The sequence below is a fragment of the Sipha flava genome, unplaced genomic scaffold, assembly GCF_003268045.1.
Source record: "Sipha flava isolate LNK unplaced genomic scaffold, YSA_version1 247_pilon_pilon, whole genome shotgun sequence".
In the NCBI taxonomy this organism is placed as follows: Eukaryota; Metazoa; Arthropoda; class Insecta; order Hemiptera; family Aphididae; genus Sipha; species Sipha flava.
In genome coordinates, this window is record NW_020272895.1 from 557,179 (window position 1) to 582,253 (window position 25,075).

General features: G+C 29.7%; 2 protein-coding genes across 6 annotated transcripts; one reads left to right on the forward strand and one right to left on the reverse strand.

Moving 5' to 3' along the window:
• Window positions 1-402: 402 nt before the first annotated feature.
• Window positions 403-20,297, reverse strand: LOC112684251 (phospholipid scramblase 2). 5 transcript variants are annotated; one of them, XM_025555664.1, is made up of 9 exons: window positions 19,996-20,297; window positions 4,796-4,972; window positions 3,002-3,061; window positions 2,114-2,404; window positions 1,866-1,976; window positions 1,135-1,352; window positions 882-1,046; window positions 629-790; window positions 403-568 (listed from the first exon to the last, which is right to left on the reverse strand). In XM_025555664.1, the coding sequence occupies exons 3-9, from the start codon at window positions 3,033-3,035 to the stop codon at window positions 509-511; spliced, it is 1,041 nt and encodes a 346-aa protein (XP_025411449.1). In that variant the 5' UTR covers window positions 3,036-3,061; window positions 4,796-4,972; window positions 19,996-20,297; the 3' UTR covers window positions 403-508. The 5 variants fall into 5 exon arrangements, with proteins under 5 accessions (XP_025411449.1, XP_025411450.1, XP_025411448.1 ...); XM_025555665.1 differs by lacking the exon at window positions 19,996-20,297 and adding an exon at window positions 18,493-18,736; XM_025555663.1 differs by lacking the exon at window positions 4,796-4,972.
• A 2,424-nt stretch (window positions 20,298-22,721) lies between these two features.
• LOC112684252 (ras-related protein Rab-2A) lies at window positions 22,722-24,420 on the forward strand. The gene is made up of 5 exons (XM_025555669.1): window positions 22,722-23,298; window positions 23,381-23,452; window positions 23,570-23,813; window positions 23,869-24,049; window positions 24,110-24,420. The coding sequence occupies exons 1-5, from the start codon at window positions 23,253-23,255 to the stop codon at window positions 24,200-24,202; spliced, it is 636 nt and encodes a 211-aa protein (XP_025411454.1). The 5' UTR covers window positions 22,722-23,252; the 3' UTR covers window positions 24,203-24,420.
• The last annotated feature ends 655 nt before the right edge of the window (window positions 24,421-25,075 follow it).

The window sequence follows — 25,075 nt, forward strand, 5'->3', positions numbered from 1 at the left end:
GAATAGAATATTAAAAACCAATGACATAAATGATGATATTCAGAGTACAATAATAATAAAAAAAAAGTAATTTATTTTAAGCAAAAATCATTATTCATGAGTAAAAATGTTGTAAACTAGACAGTAAGTTAAAATAATTTACTATATACATATATATAAGATATTGATTATAAATAATAATTTGGTTATGCTTTGGACTGTGCATATAACATACTTTACTTAAATTTTCTGTTTGTAATAAATATTATGAGATTTTGGTAAGGTTTTATACCAAAAAATTTCCACATTTCCAATGAAAATAGTTTTTATTTCATTTAAATAGATAAACGTTAGTATATTACACATAATTTGTATATTTATCATACTTAGTACAATTTTGTAAAACTTAAGTTGAGACTGTAAGTTAATTATATATTATATATATATATGTGTATATATACACACACACATACATATCTTGTGAAGAATTACATAATAACAATCAGTCAGTGTTAGAACATTTAATAAGTTAACATAGTCCAATACCGTCGCTTTCTGCATTTCCCCTTTTTTCATAGAACATGACATCCTATAAAAGTAAATTAATATTTAATGAAAATTTAAAAGTGTAATTAAACATTAAACTTACAATCAAGAAGCAAGCACCTAACATAACTGCTTTCATACGAACATCAAGATCTATCGGAAAAGTTATTCCAAAATAATCAGCATCGGTAAATATTTCTCTTAACAAACCTGACCATTGTTTTGAAATACGACCAACTTGAGTTGTTTGGTCTTTAGATAAAACCTGAAAATATATTACTATGTATTGAAATTATACTTTAGGGAATACATTATATTTATTGTTAATGTTAAATTGAATCTGATAAAAATATTACTTTGAATTCAACATCACCACACATGCTAAATCGGCAAATTGGGCCCTCAATTTTTAACACTTCTTCATTAACAGCATTACGAATAGTGAATATTGGTGTCAAAATAGACCAGTCTTGTTCAACACTTCCAACCAGACATCCAGGTGGTGAAAATACTTCAATTCTCTGTGAATAAGTTATAACTTTAATCCTATAACCAATAGAAACTGAACCTGATATTGATATTAGACGAAAGTATGACTTATAAGTTTACCTGCATACAACAGGGGAAAAAGCAAGATTGGCAAGCTAAAGGTCTTGATAAATGAATCACTTCATTTTTATAATTATCTAATATTTTCATTTCAAATGGTCGTATTGGCCCACAGCAATTTCGTGTACAACAATCATTATCTTCGACTGCATAAAATACTTTTTGACCAACACCATTTTTTATTGTATATTTGTTGTTTGTCTCAAAACCAATTAAAGCTATAAAATCATATATACAAAGAATATAAGTTAAAATTAAAAAAAATTTAATACTTTTGACATTGAAATGCATATTTGTAGATTGATTTATAATGATTATAAATACTAAAAACAAATGTTGATCTTTAAAAACACGTATTGTTCACTTCAGTACAACCAGTGTCATGTGTTAAGTACTTAACAAATATTCAAAATAGTGACAAATAATAAATGATTGCATTTAAGTTACTAAATGTATATTTCTTTGTCAAATATAATAAAGATGCATAAGATTTTTATGAAAATTGTTAGCAATTATTTTGGTTTAGCATCTACAACAATAGTATTAAATTATAATTTTTAATCAAACTTCTTATAGACACTGAGTACAATATTTTGTTGTATTTTGAGTATTCAATACAGAGAGAAAGAATTCATACAAGAAAAGCATAACATGTAATAGCTATTAAAAAAATTATCATATTATCATGTAATGTGAATATAATATACTTCACAGATAATAAATACAGTTACCTTCAAGAACTTCCACTTTTTGTTTAACAAACAATTGATTAATCGTTGAAAGACATTGAAGTCCATTTGGACAATTTTGTGGTATGGCTGGAGGAATAGGCATCCAACCATCTATGAACATATTAAATTAATGTTATGATCAAAATAATATAAACTTAGTTTTTTGATCATGTATATTGATAAACACAATCAAACAATAATTCATTAAAGTATACTTTAAGTTACATAATTTGAGAAATAAAACCTACCAGATGAAGCTTGAGGAGGTGGTTGGTATGCATTTGGTTGATGCTGTATTACTTGTCCATAACCAGGTTGTGAATATGGAGGGGGGTAGTTTGGATTTTGAGTCATAGGATATCCTTGATTTTGTTGTCCTGGTAATGGTTGATGTTGATACATATTGTATTGATCATGTTGATAGGGCTGGCTATGATTAGCAGGTGGTGGATATTGATTTTGATTAGCAGGTGGTGGATATTGGTGTTGATTAGCAGCTGGTGGATATTGATTTTGAGGAGGAGGATACTGAGAAAAACCTGTAGAATAATAATGTATACACTATAAAATGTATTAGAATATAATTTGATGTTTATTTGATGTTAATAACAAAAAACAAAAGAATGTTAGTTTTACAAATAAAACATTGATTATTTAAACCAGGCACGTAGCTAGATATTTCAAAAGGGAAGTGTTATTCAAAATTAACCAACAAAATTATACACAACAAAATAATAACTTTACAGATACTTTATTGTACAAGCATACAAACACACTAGTACATTACACATGATCACATCTTATATGATACATAATCACACAGATTATTTATATTTAAAAAATACTAATTAATTATCTTTCATAAACTGTAATTAGTCTATTATTTGAACATTTGCATAATTCATTATAACTTTCATGATGTTAAATTAAATGAAAATAAATACCTATAGGTACTAAATAAATACCAAATAAACATTTATGGACATAAGATATAATTAAATTAATATATTTTTTTTTTTTTTTGTTGAATTCTAGAATATTAGTTAAAATTAAAACTAATATAATATGAATCAATTATTTCTAGTAAAATATTCTACTAAAATTAATATCACATATTTTTAATTTAATAAATGTACCTGCTGGCGGTGGTGCATTAGGACTGGAATACATTTCAATATTTTGCTGGATTAAATATTCTGAAAAAAAAATAAATAATATTATTATCTTACATAATTTTAGAAAAAACTTGTACATACAATAGTGTATTTTCGAAGGGGGAGCTGGGTATCGACCCCCTCTCCTCTATTAGAAGAAAAAATGGTTCAATAGTCATAAATTACTTACTATGAAGGTACAGAAAAAGAGAACATTAATTTATATTGTGGTTGTAATGTTTGTACAAAAATATAATTATTAATTCATACTTTATATATAATTTATAAAATATTATAAAATCACTTATTTTTTAGAAACATTTTAAGCCCTACCCTTCCTACAAAATTTTTTAATAAATGCCACTGTGAACATGATACACTATAGTAAACTATAAGCACACTGTACTACTATTTATATTCATTTGTTAAGTTGTTTATAAGTTTATGTTTATGTTATGACTATGAAAATAATTGTGTTATTGTTGTCATGGTAATTATGCAACGACCCGTGACTTCCAATGACTCATTACTTCATAGCATTATAATTTACTACATTGAAATAAGAATATATCTTAATCAAGAATAATTAATTATATTATTTAATTACATTAAGATAATGTTTTTTTTAATAAATAATAATACACCTACTTTATTTATTATTTAAATTTTATTTGAATCAATATTTGAATATGATAATACATTTTAATACTATGTACTGATTCTATTATCTAACACTCTAAGAAATTAAACTTCGAGATGGGACAAAACAAAAAAAAAAAACTTAAAAAAGTATTTTACTTGTTGTATAAAAATATGTAGCGAATTCCTAATTGTCAATTGCGAGTATCATAATACGATGAAAATTCTTGATGTCTGAAGGACACATGTGAATAATGAGTCATAGTCAAGTAATAGTCTACTAAGAATAACTATTAGACTACTAAAATAGTCTATTAAGTAACAATGGAAACAGTGGTGCATTTAGAATACGAGTATATGCGCCCCGGGACGAAATTATTTTATTGCCATCCCTCTCCCGACTTGTCTTTATAACCTCAAACCTCCCTTTCCACCCTCAATTTATGAAAAATATGCCCCTTATATGAAAATATACTTTGAACTCGTATGGTAATAATTAGTAAGAATCAGTTGTTATCACATTAAACTCAAAATGATTTGATTCGATAATCTGTTATCATAAAATCATTGTTAATCATAAAGTGTAATACTTACACGTTAACCAATGTTATAATACTCTAAATAATTAATACTAATATTAATACTAATAATATTATATTATATTATATTATTATACTAATATTAAATTATTATTAATACTCTCGATAAAACCGTTAAAATGTTGCCGCTGGAGGCATTCACTTCCTTTACCCTCCCCCCATAAATGCGTCATTAATAGGAAGTATATGCTGAGCAGTTATTCAAGTTATAAGTATTTTATCACGTTTAAAATAGTCATATATTTCAAAATTTCTATAAAATAAATTCTTAAATAATCTAAGTATTGAAATATTGTTAGCCGGAGGCAAGCAACAGTGGTCATCAAAAATAATTGAAATTTTTTAAATAGGCGCAGAAAAAAAATATGTTTTCAGTAGAAAACAAATATTTCATTTATATATAATAGCTCGGTCAGTTAAACAAGTTACAAGCGCGAAGCAGTAATGTTACAACACGTTACATATATGCGTGTTTACGTAATTAATGGCATTAATTAAAGTATCTGTTGGATGATTAAAAGTTCTATCATAATATTACCTTAAATTTTTCTAAATTAACTACAGGTGAGAAGGAGCATTGATCAAGTCACATACAGCCGTACATACAATATAATTCTTGTTTATAAACTGCAAGCAGCCGACTGTTGAAACAAAACCACTACTGATGCATGCAGCCACATCGGCAACAGCTGCGTGCAGCCACTGCTGCACTTAACTGCAGAAACGAAAACATACCTTAGAACTTTAATGTTCTATAATTTTGCATTCCACATTAGTTATCCTTAAATCTTAAAAATTTAATTTTTATAGCATACTTTAAAAGCCAAAGATAAACCATAATGATTAATTTATTTGGGGTACTTGGAGGGGGGGGGCTTAGCCCTCAAATATTTTAATAGTTCCCTTAAAATTGAAACTTTGTTAGAAATTTTGTTCGTTGTTTTTATAATTATCTGTTCGTTTTTTTTTAAAAATCGTAAAATAAGAAATAATAAAAAACTATTTAAAATAACATTAACAATACCTATTAGTTCGGTTACTTTTGAAAGGAAGTTTCAGTACAATGATAAAAATAAAAACTTGGTTAAGGACATCGTTGGTTTAAGATAGGTTCAGTCATCTTTCAATACTATATATTGAAAAAGATATATCAAAACAAGAGCGTATTTGATTGGGGGAGGAACGCGAAGGTGGCATTCCCCCCCCCCCCCATGGCTCGTATTTTTTTTTAATATAATACATTGATTTATTTAAAAAATGTTACGTATAAATAATTAAAAATATAAATTAATAGTCTATCATTATAATATGTTATCATTATACAGGAACATGAGCTGTAGGTTATGAACTATAAATTATTTTTAAGTTTGTATTGAAGAAAAATTAGTTAAAAATTAGTATCACTTGATTATGTCTATTCTAAGTTTTATTAATAAAAAGATACTAAGTAAATCAATGTAATTAAAAGTCAAAAAAATATTGTTTTTATTGCTTTTTAATAGAAAAAGTTTTAAAAAAATAATAATAATACCTACATAACAACTAATGAATATATTTTAAAAAACTTTACTTTATCTTTACTTTATCCTTTACTTTAAGGTTAAGACCAATAAGCAAGAATCTAAGCAGAATTCTTGAAAAATATTTTTTTCTGGATACTCATAACAATATATCTATAATTTGATTAAAACAATTTTATTTATTACCTTTGGGTTAAGGTTTTGATAATATTCGTTTTTTAAATGTGAAAGTACAAACCAGATTACGCTGTTTTTTATTAGTTTAATAATAAATAATTTTAATTTAATATTAAAGCTAACTATATAAAATGGATTCTACTGAATGCAGATTTGCTATTGTTATATTTTTTGTAAGACGAAGACAACACATATATCGTAAATCGTGCTCTTAATACTAATTATTTGTTCCAATTCGTGATTATGACTACTTCTATTTACATAATGAACACTCCTCTTTTTTTAATAATCCTACAATATGTGATTGAATTTTTATCACGTAGATAATGGTAATTAATTACTTCAATGTAACCAAAAGTTCACAATTGTTTTTCATAAGACGTCATTATTTTATTTTTTATATAGTAAATTGAATAGACCTCATTACGATGCATTGTTTAATTCATAGAACTTGAGTCATAGCCTCTTTACATCGTTCTGTTAATCAGACGATATACTATATATTAAAATTATTAATAATCATACTAAAGAATACCAGAACCTGAGATTAGATGTTCTAGATACGAGGTTAATGAAATAATCTAATACACACCAAATACCAATTTACATTTATACATGTTAATTGATTTATCGATAATATTTTTTAGATACCTAAACAGAAATTTTATTTCAAAGATACAAAACCGTGTTTAGTATTTAAATATATGAACAAAAAGTATTTTTTAAATTATAACACTATGCCAATGAAAAACATTTAGAAAGAAACAAGTTTTTGGTTAAACGATTACATAACAAAGGAAAATTTTAGATTTTCTACGATTTACAGGATTTACAAATACCACACGTGTAAACTGGTATTAATAGTGCTTAGTGTTAGTAAAACCGCGAGTGTGAATGAATAGACGCCTTTAATAAAGGTAAACTTGCGACAAATAGCTACACCCTCCACGACTCTACTCTACTCGTGGTTGCACTCGTAACGTGTTAACGTATGGTATGGTAACCTATGGTATGAATAGTGCTATACCTGTTTACACGTGTGGTATTAGTGCGAGTGACAAGTACTAAGCATTTGGTAAGCTCGGCATAAAGTAGTACCGGCCGGAGTGAATTGGAACGGTAATCGGTCAAAATATCCAATGACAAAATATCCAAATTTATCCGTTTTTTCTAAAAATTAGTATCAAATTATTTAATTGACTTGTTAGTAGCAATAATATCACAGTTACTATTGTTTATGACTGTTTGGGTATTGTTAAATTGAGATATAATTCCGTTTTGACTTCCGGTTTTTACTGTTGGGTTTGATAAATTGCCCAGTAGCAGTAAATTGAACGAATATTTAAACGATAATAAGTCGCAAACGGATTACTGAAATTAAATTCTGTAAACGTTAAAATTATTTTTTTCAGTATGTTTATAAATTTTTGTTGTCGAAAATAGGTATTGCCATTTGAAAATCGAATGTTGATAGTGTTTTATCAAATAAGGGAGGAAGTTAAAATTATCAAAATTGTAACACAGTGTAAAATAATAAAACCCAAAAAGTTTAAAAAAATATTATTTTAAAATTCCTAATACTTCCCGAGATATTAACTGGTTTACGATAAAAAAATCACCCTGTATTTTTTGATATTATAACGATTAACGTAATTTATTATACTTTTAATAATATACGTAATATTTAAGCTAATATTTTCAAAAAATGTAGGTTTTTTATGATTAAATAATTTGATATTTGAGCTAGTTGTATTAGAAAATAATGTACTAATTTTCGGAAAAACGAATAAATTTGGATATTTTGTCCATGGATATTTTGGTTTGGATATTTTGTCCGTGGATATTTTGTCCTTGAATATTTTGACCTAGATTCATTGGAACATTCCGAGAAAAATGTCGGACCCACTGCTGAATTTTATAAGAGGAGGGCATTGAGTTTTAATTATTTACAGCCTACGCAGAAAAAAAAATTTTTTAAATGCACACATGATAAAAAGTTAAAAGTAATTATTAAATGTTATTTAATATTTTAATATGTAAGAATTGCATTTACCAAACAATATATTTCTTCTAAATGCCGTCACGAACCTAATCCACCAGTGGCCGGACCCGTTTGATTTTTCAATTTTGTTTTCAATCGCTGTAGAAATAGATACCTATGGGCAAATGTAAACTGGGCTCGCGATTAACTATTTTTTGTTGTAAATTCGGCCCCGAAAATTTTAGATAATAAAGTAGGTAGATTGTAAACTCGGCTCGGAAATTTCAGGTAATAAAAAAGGTCGGTTGTAATCTCGGCCCGATAATATTTATAGGTGAAATAAAATGGCGATGTATAAACCGCAAATGTACAGCTTTTTTAAAACTGTTTGGAATAAATAATGATATTACGGAGAAAAATGATGATCATCTACATGAACCTATCAGGGACCAAGTACTACAACGACAATGTGTTACCACCGTGGCCAAACGCAAAGGAACTGAGGATATCTGCAGTAGGCCAAACAAAATTTTTTGTAGTGCAGTAAACAATATACTTGACGCGCAAGATCTAAAAGTAAGTGATATTCGGTATGTTAAAAGGAATATATACAAGGCATCCTCGTGGTGTCCTCTGGGTAATGCTAAATGGTTCTCAAAAATATATCAAGAAAATTATATGTACGTTTTTATCCGGGCCGAGTTTAAACCTAAATTATTTTTACCTGCAAAAACCCCGGGCCGAGTTTACACCTAAATTATTTTTATCTAAAAAAAAATACGGTCCCAGTTAACAATCACCCGTACCTATGCAGAAGTCTCGAAATACGTGTTCCGCTACAGGAAACGCTAGGGAATTTTGTTATTGAAAACCCATAGAGCAAGCAATAAATTCGCAAAACAAATAAGAAGAAATAGAAAGATTTATATTTTTCTCGGCTGCGGTCTCTGGCACAGCGCCCTGATTTTATAAATAAAACTCGAACATTCACAGGAAGATTTTGTTTCACGGCGACGTAACGACATCTAGTTTTTTTCCATCGAAGTGAGATAAAAAATATTAATATATATACATTAATATTATATTTAAATGTATAATATACATTGTTAAAATATAACAAATTTCAATTTCTTCGATAGAAATAAAAAAAGGATATAAAATCATTGGGTGTGACAGTTAATTTTGTATACAGTAAGAATGGAAAGCCCATTTTTTCGTCTCCAAACAAACATTACATAAGACTATAAACTAAAATATACATTTACGTGGGATAAGCGTGGTTTACACGACGTTAGTTCACTATTTGCTAGTATAAACGTATGATCTAATTGAATATGCTAGTAAACTATTTAGATAGCAAATTAGTTTACGAGTAATGTAGAAATATTTAAACTTTTTGACAAATTTGGGTACTATTTTATCAGTTGCGAGTAAAAATAGAATCATGTAAGCAGACAACTAATTATTTATTCTAAACTAGTAACTTGTATTTCCCCTATAGATAATATGCTAGTAAAAAAAGTGACAATTTTTTTTTTGTTTTTTTTTAGCATTGTATATATGAAATAACTATTTTACTATGCGCTAGTGCAGTGCTTCCTAAACTTTTTTGACTCACGGCGCCTTTTTTAATCCAAGATTTTTTCGAGGCGCCCTTCCACAAGTCATAGCATAACTAATCATAAAGAAAATTTTAGACCAGATAGTATTTCATGACAGCATGGCATCGCCCTTGTTCAGACATCACAGCGCACACTTTGGGAACCGCTGCGCTAGTAAAACAGTTGCCTAGTATAATGTAAAACATAGTAAAACATTTTTTACTAGTTGCTAGTAAACTAACATCGTGTAAACTGTGCTTTAGCAAAATGTGGATCATCATTAATTGTGAAGTTGAAACTTTTCTATTGAAATAATTTGATATGGATCCAATTTTTATACTTTCCAATAGAATTTGAATTCATGATTAACATTAAAAGGCACAAAATGTTTCACATATAAAAATGCTGTATGCGTAGCCGTTGACACTAAATACGTAGGTTTGGTAAACATCAAAAACCTTGATTGTTTATGGTTTACTTACTATGGTACAATGTTAGAGCTATTTGCGTATACAGATTAACGCGAAAGATTGCGGTAAAAAGAGAGAGGCGAAAAAAAATTGTTGGTTGATAAACATAAAATAATATAATACAGGGATGGGCAACTTAAAGTAACTAGAGGGCCAATTTTTAGAAAACTATAATCTAGCGGGCCAAAGGGTAGAAAACAAAAAAAAGTCATTTAAAATATGAATATTAATTAGCATTTTTATACACGGAAATAATAAATTTAACGCACGCGGCAACACGATTCGAATAATATGAAGGAACTAATATAATTAAAATAGTGCGATACAAACAGCTAATGGTTAAATACTATGCGTATACGTATAATGTATGTAATATAAAAACTTTTTAAGTTAAAAGTTAAAACCATTTTAAGTGCATTTTATGCTATAATTTTTGGCATTTTAAGTATATATTTCATTGCATTTTTTGACATTTTTTAAGATTTTTTAATGCATTAAATTCACAACCTTATATATAACACTACCCATAACTTAAATTCGTCTAAATCCGGTCCACGGGCCTTTTTTATTTGGCCCGTGCTGTATTTTCAAACTACAGGTTTGACTGTATATCATAAAATTTTAAAGTTTATCGTGTATACTCTATCTTATTGATATAATATTTGTTATCTGTTATTAACATCGTTAAGTGTCTAAATGTCATATGGCATAAGATATAATTGATATAATTTGAAAATATAGCACGGATCAGATAAAAAAAGCTCGCAGGCCAGATTTAGACGGATTATGAGACGAATTGTTGCAGGTTAGTTGCAGGTAGTGTTATATTTAGGGTTGTGAATTTATTGCATTAAAAATGTCAAAAAAATGCAATGAAATATACCTTTAAAATTCAAAAAATGCAATATAAAATGCCAAAAATTATAGCATAAAATGCACTTAAAATGGTTTTTATATTTATATTGATATTATAGGATATTATACATTTGTACAATTATATATTATACATTAAATTTTACATGCATAAAAATGTGTTTATTTAATAATAAAAAAAAAATAATAAAAATGATGATTGCATTTGAATTTTGTATAATTTTCTATTCACCTGAAACAATTTTTAACAATTTTTCTATCTGGTTATCTAGCAATTTCCTTATTTTATCAAATCATTATCATTATCTTTACCAATATTTTATAAAATATACATTTGACGTATACACAGCCTGTGTAAAAAAAAAAAATAAAGTTTTCAAACATATCAATTGACAGAATGTTATTAAAAATACCGGAAAATGAACTAAAAAGGAAAATACGTAAAAAAATTTCCAAAAAATTAAAAAAGACCAAAAAATGCAAAATAATACAAAATAAAAGTTTTATAAATGGATTCGTTGTTACATAATTTAAATTATGTATTTACAAAGTAACGTTTCACAATAACCAAAAAAAAAAAAAAATACACTTTCTTACAAAGCACAGTCCTAGTTATATATTACAGCAGTGGTCACAAATTAATATTTTGAAGGGCTATATTAGGAATCTGAACATTTTTCGCAGGTCATTACAATTCTAAATATATATTTTCAACATATAATAGGACAATAGATATTATTTTAAAATTGGATGTAATGAGAACATTATTTATTTTATTTATTATTTGCTATTGTTTTTAAACATTAAGAACATAATTAATATCATAAATATTATAAACATAAAATGTTGTCGTAATATGTGTTTTTATTTTTTGTCTGCGGGCCGGATAAAATTTGTTCGCGGGCCGCCATTTAGTGACCCATGTACTACAGTATCAGAGTAGTTAGTGATGTATTACTAAAATAAATCATGGGTATACGTTTTATTCCATGTAGTAACTATCATAAGGTAGGAACTAAAAAAATTCACTCATGAAAAAACTACACATCCTTAATTATAACTGTTTGATAACAGAAACTTGTTATTAAATGATAACAAATTTTAATTTTTCATTAAAATACGCTATATACTATTATTATACTATTTACTACTCAATTGTTGAGTATGTAGAAATTTCAATGGGGAGGGGTCCAGACCCGAAAACACCCCACTTGAGTACGCCCTTGCCCTATAGTAGAGTGATGTCGAACATTTTATTCTTGGCGTGCTACTTTGGTAAATAATTATCTTAGAGCGGGCCATCAAATATAAAAGTACGAATAATATCTTTATTAATTTAAGCTCTTATACGTTGCATCCAACGAGGTGGTAGCCGAATTGTATGGGCTATCTGTTGATTTTATAATCGGTTGTCCTACCTTGCCCACCACGGACTCCCAATCGAAATAGCTATAAAGGCTGGACGCACATTGAGGTGACGTAGCGTACGGTAGCGCAGTGTAGAAAAAATCTGCACTACCTGTGTGAGCGCAATCAATACGTAGTTCTGTGTAAAGGTACGTTTCCAAGGCGCGACAAGTGGCCGTGACCGACAGCCGAGACACATTTTTCTCCATGTGTTGTACTACACGTGTAGTACGTCGCGTACGCGACGTGTTGTAACGATTTCACTTGAAGATGGCTTGCGAACCTTTACTAGTAAACTTGTTTGTGTGTCACGTTTTATTCATTTAATTAAAAATTACTAATTGAAACATTTAAAAAATAATAACGTAACATTTCGAGAATTAGAAATATCCTTCATAGCCAGGGGCGGATCTTGGTTATTTTGATAGAGGAGGGCATATATAAATTGTATAATGATTATTTAATCATAATTAATAATACATACTCTTATTTTTTAATAAAATTGGTAATATATTTAATATAGTTTGATAACATAATATCAGATCACATACCAAAATAATAATTTATACGTATAGGCAAGTTATTATTCATAAACGTAGTCATTAATAAATAAAAATATCTTTATATCCTTATAGGTTGAATTGAAGTCTTCGTTTATGTTTTTTAGGAAACATATATGTATATCCAGTTTAAATTTAAATAATTATTACACTAGTAGGTAGTAACAAATTACTTAATGTACTGTCAAATGTAGGTTTAAGGGTAAAATTGAAAAAGTGTAAATTTTTACAAAAATCAATTGAATATTTGGGTCATCAAATTATATGAAAACAGTTTACTCACAATAACGAAACACACGGATGTCATAAACAAAGCCACAGTTCCAGAAAATAAAACATCGTTAAAATCATTTTTAAGTTTAATTACGTACTACATAAAATTTATTACTAATATTTTAAAACCATTAAATATGCTTTTACGTGACGGAAGAAAATGAAATTGGACACCACAATGTGACCAAGCATTTAACAAAATTAAACAAATTTCAATTTCGATATCCGTATTAGCACATTACATTAATTTTTAATGGAACAAGGATGCTTATTGTGGGGTTACCGTGTTATAATACCAACTAAATTTCGAAATAACATATTAAACGAACTTCATTCATGTCATATGGGTTCTTCTAGTATGAAAAGTTTAGCTAGATCATATTTTTGGTGGCCAGGAATGAATAGGCACATTTTTGTAATTAGCATCGGACAAATCATACAAAATAGAATTAGCTATTATTTCTTGTATAAGCATTTCATCATTCGACAGGAAAAAAAAATTTTATTGCCATTTTAAATATAAATTAAAATTTTTTTAAATAGTTAAAATATTTAAAGTCGTATACAGGTCGTCGTTACGTGTCGTGTAGATACTGCTAACTAGTGATGTGTCGTTCGCGAATGAACGGATCGTATTGAACGGATTATTGATATGAACCAAAAGATCCGGATCACTAAGACCCGACCCGGTCGTTCGTCAAATATTTTTTTGTTGGTTCAGTGGGTATCATTGAATGAATTCTGGATATTGGGTGTATAATTTGTATGCGTATTTTCGTATCAGTTATTATCAGTTGTATTTTAATAATACTACGGTGTTTTAATGTGTCGTTCGCGAACGAACGGGTCATTGATATGATCCCTGACCCGTTTTTCCCATCTATACATATAAGTAAATTGAACCGAATATCGGAATGGGTCTTTTTACCGGATCTTTTAAATGACCCATTTTGCCCATCTCTACTGCTGCTATCGAAGCAGTAATGTCGTCGGTCACGATGATCCAAAGTACGGACGCCGCGACCTGTAGCGATAGGTTGCATCTTGCCAAACAGTTAATACTAATTACGTATAAGCAGATATTGACATGTCACGTCTTGGAAAACGTACCTTAACCGTTTATTCGGTCAGGCCATGAGTAGGGCTAGGGAGTTGGTATGTTTTTCAATAATCATTCAAAACATAGCTAAATAATATAAAAATTGTTTCATAATGCTATGAGTTTAAAACAATCATTTTTATTTTGCATATTTTATATATTCAGCTCTTTTTTTCTCTTTAAGTTCATATTATGTTATATTTGTATTTTAAGTGCATAGTTCACATATTTTACACGTATTGCAAAACAGTTAATACTATTTACGTATAAGCAGATATTGACATGTCGCACCTTGGAAAATATACCTTAACCATTCATTCGGTTAGGTCATGAGTAGGGCTCGGGACTTAAAGGAGTTGATATGTTTTTCAATAATCATTCAAAACATAGCTAAATAATATTAAAATTGTTTCATAGTACTTCGAGTTTAAAACAATCATTTTTACTTTGCATATTTTGTTATATTTGTATTTTAAGTGCATATTTGACATATTTTATATGTGACATAAAGAATTATATTTTATACATATAAACTATATAATATTTATTATAAATTTTCAATAAATATAATCAAAATAGTTTAATCTATCGATTAGGTCGATTCTATAACTAAAGTCCAATAAACTACCAAAAACCGAATACGGTTGATATCAATAACTGAATTATTCATCGGTTCGTATCATATATATTTTCGTACTACGTTTATATATAACTAGTTTTTATTTTATATAGTATTATATTCTAGACTAAGCAGGAACGTTTTTTTTTTTTTTGTAAATTTAAAATGCCTTAAATAAAAAATAAATATAATCGCCTACAGTCAGAATTTGGTAGTTCGGGGTTTTTAATTAATTATTCAGTACTATTTTGTAAACATTGTGATGTTAAAGTTAGGGCTAAAAAACGTTTTACTGTTTTGCATTATCTTAAAAACTGAAAAACGTATCAAGTCAGTTAACCGACTTGATATGCCGAAAATAAATCAAACACCAAAATTAATTTCAAATTTAAATTAAAAAAAAAAACAAAACAATGATATCCTCATAATTGTTATTATAGTATCATGGGCTACGCGTCATTGATTCTACAAACATTTTTTCGTGCTAAGAGCCATTCGTATAACCTATTGATCTATTCGACCGACGTCGAAAGTCGCTTCGTAGCCAATGTTATTTTAGGAGTTTTACTTACTGAGGGACCCCGGGTAAGATATTTTTATTAAATACAGAAGAATTAGAAAAGTCCAATTCTCAAACTATTTTTAAACTTTTTGATAAATTCATGAATTGTTTATGGCTACAAGGCGTAAATGATAATGTTTTGTTATTTTTGTCAAACGCTTCGCCTACGATGAAATCGGGAAAAGCAATCTAACAACTTTACTCAAAGATGGATCATGTATGTGTTCCGTGTGGCCGAATAAGTATGTTCAAATTTTAACACAGTTGACCAATTAATATCTAGAATGAAAAAAAGATTTTTTTGAAACCGCCATCTCGAACTCGTATACTTAAAAATTAAATTCCTGATATTCCAAAACCACCACAACCAATTTTAACTCGCTGGAGGACATAGTTAGATACGGCTATTTATTATTTTGAAAATAATGAAATTATAAAAAATATTTTAAACAACCCACATTTGAAAGCAAACTTGGTATTTATTTTTTCAAACTATAGTTTTCTTTCAACATATATTACACTTCTAGAAAAAACAAAATATGATGCTATCCGAATCTATTTTCGTAGCAAAAACTGCCAAAGAAAAAATACGAAGTCCACAAAGAGAAAAGGGAAAAGCTATTTATATAAAATTAGTAAACATAATGTTAAAATATAAAGGATTTGAAATTATTGAAAATATTTCTAATATACTATAAGGAATTGGCAATTCAATGTAAAATCTTGAAGACTTGGAAGTTAACGGCTTAAAGTATTATCGATTCACTCCAATAACATCTGTTGATGTCGAACGTTCGTTTTCAACGATATTCGTCAATTGCGCCGAATTTGGGATACTACCTGTACAGTATACATCTATTGCGCCGGTATAAAAAGGGTTAATAATAATTTTTTTTGTCATAAATTTAGAGTTTGGGATATTTGTGATAACTAATAATTATAATAATTTTATAATAAGAGAACACGTATTATAATCGTTGTATTACATTATTTTTAAAACTTCATAAAAAACAAAAATATTTGAATGGGATGAATAAAAATATTTCCCAAACGCTGAGTGAAATGCCTCACAGGCATTTGTTGTTCTTTCACCTGATATGTTACACGATGACCAAAGATACGGGGGAAAAGTTGTATTTTCATCAATAAATGTATGTATCAATGAGGTAATCGCATAATATATTAACTCGAATATCGATCGGTGCAATAGATATAAAGCCGTTTTCAAGATTCAAACATTTATTAGCATACAATCATCGCTCATTACATTGGAAAATATACGAAATATATTAGTCATATAATGCAATTAATTTGGGTAAAATATTAAAAACTATTAAATCATAAATACTATATGCATTTACAATTGAAATGTTTGTTTCTTTTTGTTTTGTTCAAAGAAAAATTTAAAGAAGAAGCGAAAAAAACAATAAATAAATTTGCTATTTTTGTTTTTTTATATGGAAAATAAAATATTTTTAAGAGCATACTTTAGCATTCATGCATATTTTTTAAGCATATATGCATATGTACATGCATATTTTAAGGTTTTTCAGAGCATGAAGTCCCAAGTCCTAGTCATGATCAATATATAAGCCGAAAATTTAATAAATTTAAATTCTGAATCAAATTCTAATGATGAATTTAATGAACTTATTTTGATACATTCGTTAACTAAACCAGTGGTTTTTAACTTTTTTTGAACCGCAAACCCCAATTTATTTTTTCGATACGAATCCTACGAATAATTAATAATATAAATATGAAAATATTTTGAATACATATACTAAAATAAATAAAATAAAAAAATTTAAAAAATAAATAAATAATATGTAAATGTATGTTAACAGTTTTCTTATTTTTATAGGAATCTTGTGTTTCAATTTTTGAAACTAAAGTTTCCATACTAGATTTCATATTAGAAACTGCTACTCTTAATAAAATATATTAGTATATTAGTACAATTATTAAAATACCCATACACCTTATACTAAGTATAAAGTCAATGAATATTTCAGTACTTAGTATAAGGTCTATAGAAATATACGTATACGGTATGAGTGTAACAATAACCAGATATTAAATGCCAAATCAATTAAGATCGGTGTCGAAAATCGCTTATGGTTAACAATCCGTCGTCATATAAGATTACGCTACACGCTATTTTATTCGATATGTTATTGTACATTCGTAATAATAAGATTAAATTTAAAACATTTTGATTTACATAGGCGGACATTTGGTTGAATTTTTGGGGGACTATAATAATTCAATGTGAAATAACTCGCAGGGGCTTCGCCCTCACACCCCCTTCTCGTGCACAAGTAAGACTTATTACTACTAAAAATATAGATATGTTTAAATTGTATTAAAAAAAATACTAAATAACCTATATTTAAAAATAATTAATATTTTAATTTAATGATAAATATCTATTTGTATCAGCAGAGATTTTCGATATATCATTTTCAATATATAGTATTGAAAGATCGCTGAACCTTAGCAAGTTTTTATTTTTTTCTCATTGCACTGAATCTTCTTTCACAAGTAGCCGAACTAATTGGTATGTTGATGCTATTGTAAATAGTTTTTTATTATTTCTTATTTTACGATTTTCAAAAAAACTAACAGATTATTATAAAAACAACGGATAACACTTCTAAAAAAGTTTCGATTTGGGGGGCTATGCCCTTCCTCATCTGATGTCCACCTATGTTAATTTGTTCATTATTTTCGGGGACCCCCGAACTATCTTTCGCGATCCCCATGTAGTAAACCACTGAATTAAACGTACAAAAAAAGTTACTAGTTAAATTTGTCGTCGGAATTTTCTGACAAACAATAATTTTTCTACCATCATAATATTATAGATTAATAAAAAAATATAAATAACGATAGAAATGAAAAAATTAAACGTTGTTAGGAACAATCAAAACGAATTTAGCAATAAAAACTGCGGCACTCAATCGCAGGAAACCGTGTCGTAAACACTGTGCGGTGCAGGCTTTCGTAGCAGCAGGACTGCACTGCCCTGCCCTGCCTACCAATAAGCACTAGTTCTGATGGATTACAGAGAACTACGTCGCGTTTCCCTACCTGCGTCTTAATGCGCGCCCTGCCAAAATACGTAGCATGCGCGATATTGGCTCCTTCCATTCGGCCGGATGACGTATGACGTATCACATAGCGCCAAAAGATTCACCGAACATTCAGTTCGCTGTCACGTGTCAACGTTTCTAATATCCGGACGTTCGAATAGTCAGTAGAGATTACAGCTGGAACGTCAACTTGGGTGTGCGCTCCCTTGCGCGTCATCATTTGCCCAACCATAGAACGAAAATATATTTTCGCCCGGGCATCGCTATACTACCATCTAATACAGTGTATCACACTAGATTAAATACATTTTAATCCTTAGATCAAGGTACACTATTTCAACATTTCGTCATTATACAGCAGGGATGGGCGTCTGGCGTACCAGCGTACTTTTTTCATTTGACCCGTACTACGTTTCGGCGGTTATCAGTATCTAATTTTTTTCACGTTGATCGTAAAATGTGGGTATTATACTTTTCTCTAACATTGAACTACAGTTAAATAATTAGACTTCTAAGTATAATTTATATCCGTATCCGCATAGCTAACTTTTCTGTAGGTATAAGGCACTTATTTTATTGTATTGGTTCAGACGTAAAATTAAATTAATTTAAATAAAAGCTAAATGTCAATTTTAATGACCTTTTTTTCATTTTTGCTTTCATTTGCCCACCAGATTTTAAAGTTCTAAAAATTGGCCCTCTAGTTACTTTGAGTTGCCCATCCCTGCTATATAGTATAAGTTAGGGACGGGCAACTTTAAGTTACTAGGGGGCCAGTTTTTAGACTATTAAAATCTAGTGGTCCTGAAAGCTACACAAAGTATACAAAACTACAGTTATACATGGATATGTGAATATAACTTGGACATTTATGAATTTAATTATTAATGAGTTCGATAGCAGACATTATCATTTGACTAACTATACTATTAATAATACTATTAATGTAATAAAGAATTATAAACAAACGCACTCAAACTTGTATCATTTTTATGGGCATATTTTAGGGAGGGGGACGAAGGGACGTTTGCCCCCCCTGAATCCATATTTAAGGAATTTATTATATGTGAGTTACACATTTCAAATTTTTTTAATGTTGATTTTATAACGAAATCAAATTACACGTAGCTGTGAATACTGAATTGGGCTTATTGTCGGGTCTATACCCAATGAAAAATCAAATAAAACACAAGCATAACTTTTAAAACACAGATAGGTAGGTGTTAAAAAATAACTACACAAAAGTCGATTCTAAGTGGATCCGGTATTAGATTAGAAAAAAAAACCACAAGTATTAAGGATTCACCTGATTTAAATATTACCAAAAATGTTGAGCCTGAATTGATGAAAAAATTTGAGTCGCTCCCCCCCCCCCTGAAGTAAGTCTAAATACGCCTCTGTACTGTTGTATTATTATGATCTATGATTTTAACATTTTAATCAATGGCCGAGTTGCGTTGGATGTTTTTTTGTAATCGTGTAGGCCGCAAGGCTGACTTACTTTGACGCGGACGTTGATTATATTCGTTTGTTTGCGAGCGTTTTTAAAGGCGATGTTCACGCAGTGACGACTGTGAAACGTTGTGCCTCGCCGGAAATCTCAGCTGTCTTGGGGACTATGAATTTTCTCACGCGAAACCGGAGTATCGCCCAAATCTTGGACACGCAAACACAACCGCAACGGAACGTCGAGCCCGAGAAACGGCCGTGGATCAAGCTGCGCGCACAACTATCACTAACAACGGACAACGGTTGACTGAGGGTTTAGCGGTACTGCTATGTGTTTCAATTCCGACTAGCTATCACTTACGTTCGGGTCTACCATCAGTAGCGCACTCAGCTGAGTGGGTGTCGTCGCAGTGCTGACGTTATCGCGGCGACGAAACGATCAACCGCTACCGCTACGGGCCGTCGTTAGACCCACGGACCGTCGTTAACTAGTAGGGTTGTATCTCGAACACAGCGTACGAGCTTCAGTCAAAATCTAATAGTGATCATGCGATAAAACATTTGTGTTTACAGACAGGTAATTCGTTTTACGCGCAATAAAAATATAAAATTAAAGTGAACAATTTAAATTTAGAAACATTCATATATTTACTAAATATTTTAGTAAATGTTCAATTGTACGGTTTGCGGGTGTCTATAACCATTAAGGAACATGAAAAAGATAGAAGGGCTTCAGCACCTCCAGTTTTTTCATTGATATTGTGCCCCTGATATCCTCTTTATATTACCTCGTCAATCTGTACAAATATTAAAACGATTAATAAAATACATTGGTAAAAAACATTTTCTGCAACTTATTTTTATCGTTTGATTATTTTTGTTCCTTACTTCGGTGGGCATTTTTGTTCTAAAACATGCCTTACGGGAAAAACTCTCACGGCTCGTAGAATGATCTGATTTCAATAATTTTTTTTTTTTGTTTGAAAGAGGAAGACTTCTTACAGGTCGCATTGAAATTTGATTTTAAAATTTTTGAATAAAAACGGCAAAAAAATGTTTTAAAAATAAGTAAAAATTGATCATATTAAAACGGTTAATGTGATGCTTAAACGTACAATTTTGAAAATTGAAGTTCAATGCGCCCTGTAAGAAGTCTTCCTCTTTCTAATAAAAAAAAAAAAAAAAAAAAATGATTTAAATGTGATCACTCTATGAGCCATGAGAGTTTTTCCTGTAAGGCATCTTTTACAGCAAAAAAACAGGTCGCGAGCAGACCCCTTAAATGTCAATTATACTGTTTAAATAATTTTCAAATTTAAATTTTGTATTTTTATTATTTGATACTTGAGAGTATACGCAGTATATCTATAATATATATTGAAATAAAATCTTGAGAGTATACGGTGTATATGTAATATACCCTATGCCTATGGGAACTACCCTGCGTAGAACATGTTCCATGATCATAAGGTACACAGATAATTTAATCAGTAGATATCAGCGGCGGATCTATGGGGGGGATATGGGGAATAGAACCCTTCCGTGGGCCGTAGGCAATATATCAATACAATTTTTGTATGCACAATTTAAATAAAAACTTTTTTTTTATTATTTCGTAACCATGAAGGATACACGTATCTAACTTATGTCAGATTACGGATACACATCTCGTACTTAAATCATTTAATATAACCCCCCCTTCCATGAGAAAATCCTAGATCCGCCACTGGTGGATACCCATGTTCGTTTGTAAATAAGGTACTCCCGTTATTATAATATGAATTGTGGACTATTGGTATATTTTAAGATTCCTTTTCTTTGAATATTAAACATAGCAAGTCCATTTAGTCTGTCTTCCGATACAGTATTTCTGATACATGTTCTAAGGTTTTTTACTGATGAAAAATTTCTATCAGAAGTACATATCGTGACAGGTAAGATACATAATAGTTTAATTAACTTGTATAAATTTGGGAACAAGTCCTCATCACAAAAATTGTAGAAATTGTATTAGTTTTTGGTTTTTGGAATCAGTTCGTGGTATCAGCACATGATAAGATAATCAGTCATACCTGGTCGTTTGTATAAATTAAACATGGTTTAAACATTATAGGTATATTTTTTCCCACTCGACACTGGGTTCAAACACAAAAAAAAGGTATATTATATAATCTATAAACTTTGTACATTGAAGATAATGGGAAATTTAAATAAACTATATACTATTATTTAACTATTTACTATTAAACCATCGAGTATGTAGACATTTCAATGGGGGGGGGGATTCGGACCCCTTGGGTACGCCCCTGCACCCAAGTCGACTCTGAGTTGACTCACGAACTACCATCATTATTGAATCATGGATGAGTGTAGCAAGGGTAGGAATCGTGACGACAGAGACGTTATTAATATGATTAAATAATACTATAAAACCTGGCTATTGATTTTACGTAATTTTGTTTTTTAAAATGGTAATTGGTTTTTTTTAATTATGTGATTCATGAACAACATTATTACAAATAATTGGTACATTGTAACGTACATCAGACAAAATTCGAGATCAAAAAGACATATTTATTTTTAGAAAAAATAATAAAGAATATTTTGATTGTCAAATTGTCTTGAAAAACTTATCAATTGTAAAAACAGTCCACTTAGTCAAGGATAAAAGCGCGCATGCGTACTGTTTACGGTACAGTTCGAATGTGATTACTACGCACTATCACTGAATCACCACCACACGTCAACATTGCTCAATATTGCCATTATCGTACAGAGGGATTTCCTCACTCTATCGTACTCCGCCCCTTACCTTACCCCACCAGTAGTGATATATTATTATTAATAATAATTGTTCCTGTGGTTAGTCGTCGGAACGCGAAAAAGATGCACTATCCCAATAACTATTACCGTTGAATGTACCATCAAATCAACAACAACTAATACTACCGTGAACTTGTGTTTGCGTTACGCGTTTGTGATATTATGGATTGTTATTGTTGTACGGCTGCTTTGTGATACGCGCGGTGTTGACTAGCTCGCACGCGCACACACACGCGCACACTCACGCACACACACACACGTACGTACGTAGGTTTAACGCGTAATATTTCCACAGTTTTCGTGCGCACAAAAGAATATTCTTACCGTTTTCTTGTGTTTCCACATCCCCGCACGCATCGCGGATCGTATTCGGCTTCCTTTGTTCCGCTCGCAGATCGTCAGTCCGTCCGCAACTACGACTGTGTTGCCACCGTCCCTCGGCTGTTTACCCTCTAATCATCTCAGGTCTGCGCTGCCACCTTCGTCATGTCTTACGCGTACCTGTTCAAGTACATCATAATCGGAGACACAGGTCAGTCCGACACCCTCGCGCCACTACTCGTCCGTATTTTTTGAGTGCACGTATCGTAATCGCAAACTGGCATATGTTACAGGTGTGGGCAAGTCGTGTCTTTTGCTGCAATTCACGGATAAGAGATTCCAGCCCGTTCATGACCTCACAATCGGTTGTTATATTACATATTTCTCCTTCCTAATCATTGTTAACCTAACTTTGTTCCGCAATATTTCCATTGTTGTTGTTCGTAGTGTTTGAAAATTTTACATCCGTCATCGTTTTTCAGGCGTTGAATTTGGTGCACGCTTAGTGTCTATTGATACGAAACCCATCAAGCTTCAGATATGGGACACCGCAGGCCAGGAAGCATTCCGATCAATCACACGATCATATTATCGGGGTGCAGCTGGTGCTTTGTTGGTTTATGATATTACTCGTCGTGATACATTCAACCATTTGACAACATGGTTAGAAGATGCACGACAACATTCCAATTCCAACATGGTCATCATGCTTATTGGCAACAAAAGGTAATTCATAGTCAAAATTCTTATGGATTTATTATCATTTTATAATTTTGCTTAGTGATTTGGAAACAAAAAGAGAAGTGAAGAAAGAAGAAGGTGAGGCGTTTGCCCGAGAACATGGATTGGTATTTATGGAAACATCTGCCAAAACTTCTGATAATGTAGAAGAAGCATTTATTAATACAGCTAAAGAAATTTATGAAAAAATTCAAGAAGGAGTGTTTGATATTAATAATGAGGTTAGTTAATTAATTATAATTTTATATGCAGGAAAAATTATCAATTTCTATTATTCTTAGGCAAATGGTATTAAAATTGGACCTCAACATTCGACTGGTAACAGCAGTATACCTGGTGGTAATAATCGATCCAGTGGAAATGGTTGTTGTTAACTAGTTTTTCAAAGGTCCACTTACTACTATCTTAATGCAATTTCTATATTTGCTTAAAATTTGGGTTATACTTCTTCATTTTTTTTTTTTTTTTTGAGTGAATTATATTCAATATTCATTAATAGACCTTATGTTATTACATCACTGAAATTAATGTTGAAAGTAAAATAACATAATTTTACGATGCTGGTCTAGTTGTAAAAATATTTTAAGTCATACATGTATTAATCTTTAAACCAATATTAAAAAAAAAAATCTTATACACTTTACATCTAATATTATTTTGTGTTTATCCTTAGGTATAGGAATTTAAGTTATTCCTAAAAGTTTTGTTTGTTAGAATTTTTATTGTTTATTATATTTATAATCTATATAATATGCGATCAGTATTAAAATGTATTAGTAATGAAACATATTACAATGTACTGTAAATCAATTTGAATATTTTAAAGATATCTTTTTTTTAACTCATATTTTCAACATGACAAGTTGTATGATATTTTAGTTTAGAACTTATTTTTTCTTGCCATACTTAATTTCAACTGGGAATTGAATCAAGACCACTCAATTATATTACTTAAACACTGTTTAAAAATTGATTTATATTCATTTGTTACTGAACGCATTATTATTACTTTGGTTTTAGTACTTATAAAACCATAATTATTTTAGAAACACTATTGGTGTAAATATTTAATATTATATCGTTAATCATATAATTTTCATAGATCTTATAATTTATTATGCCTTATATTATTTATTTGATCGATGTTCATATTGGACTCTATTAATCTTATCTCTATGATACTTTGGTTAATGTCAATAATAAATTAATATAATAATACATTGTTATATTTTCAAGTATTAATTTTA

Bases quoted from the DNA above. Each gene is read 5' to 3' on its own strand.
- LOC112684251 (XM_025555663.1), bottom strand. From the start codon at position 3,035: ATGTATTCCAGTCCTAATGCACCACCGCCAGCAG. The intron at 791-881 runs GTAATATTTTTA...ATATATTTTCAG, and splicing joins GTGGTGATGTTGAATTCAAA to GTTTTATCTAAAGACCAAAC. The intron at 569-628 runs GTAAGTTTAATG...TTACTTTTATAG, and splicing joins TAGGTGCTTGCTTCTTGATT to GATGTCATGTTCTATGAAAA.
- LOC112684252 (XM_025555669.1), top strand. From the start codon at position 23,253: ATGTCTTACGCGTACCTGTTCAAGTACATCATAATCGGAGACACAG. The intron at 23,299-23,380 runs GTCAGTCCGACA...CATATGTTACAG, and splicing joins CATCATAATCGGAGACACAG to GTGTGGGCAAGTCGTGTCTT. The intron at 23,814-23,868 runs GTAATTCATAGT...AATTTTGCTTAG, and splicing joins ATGCTTATTGGCAACAAAAG to TGATTTGGAAACAAAAAGAG.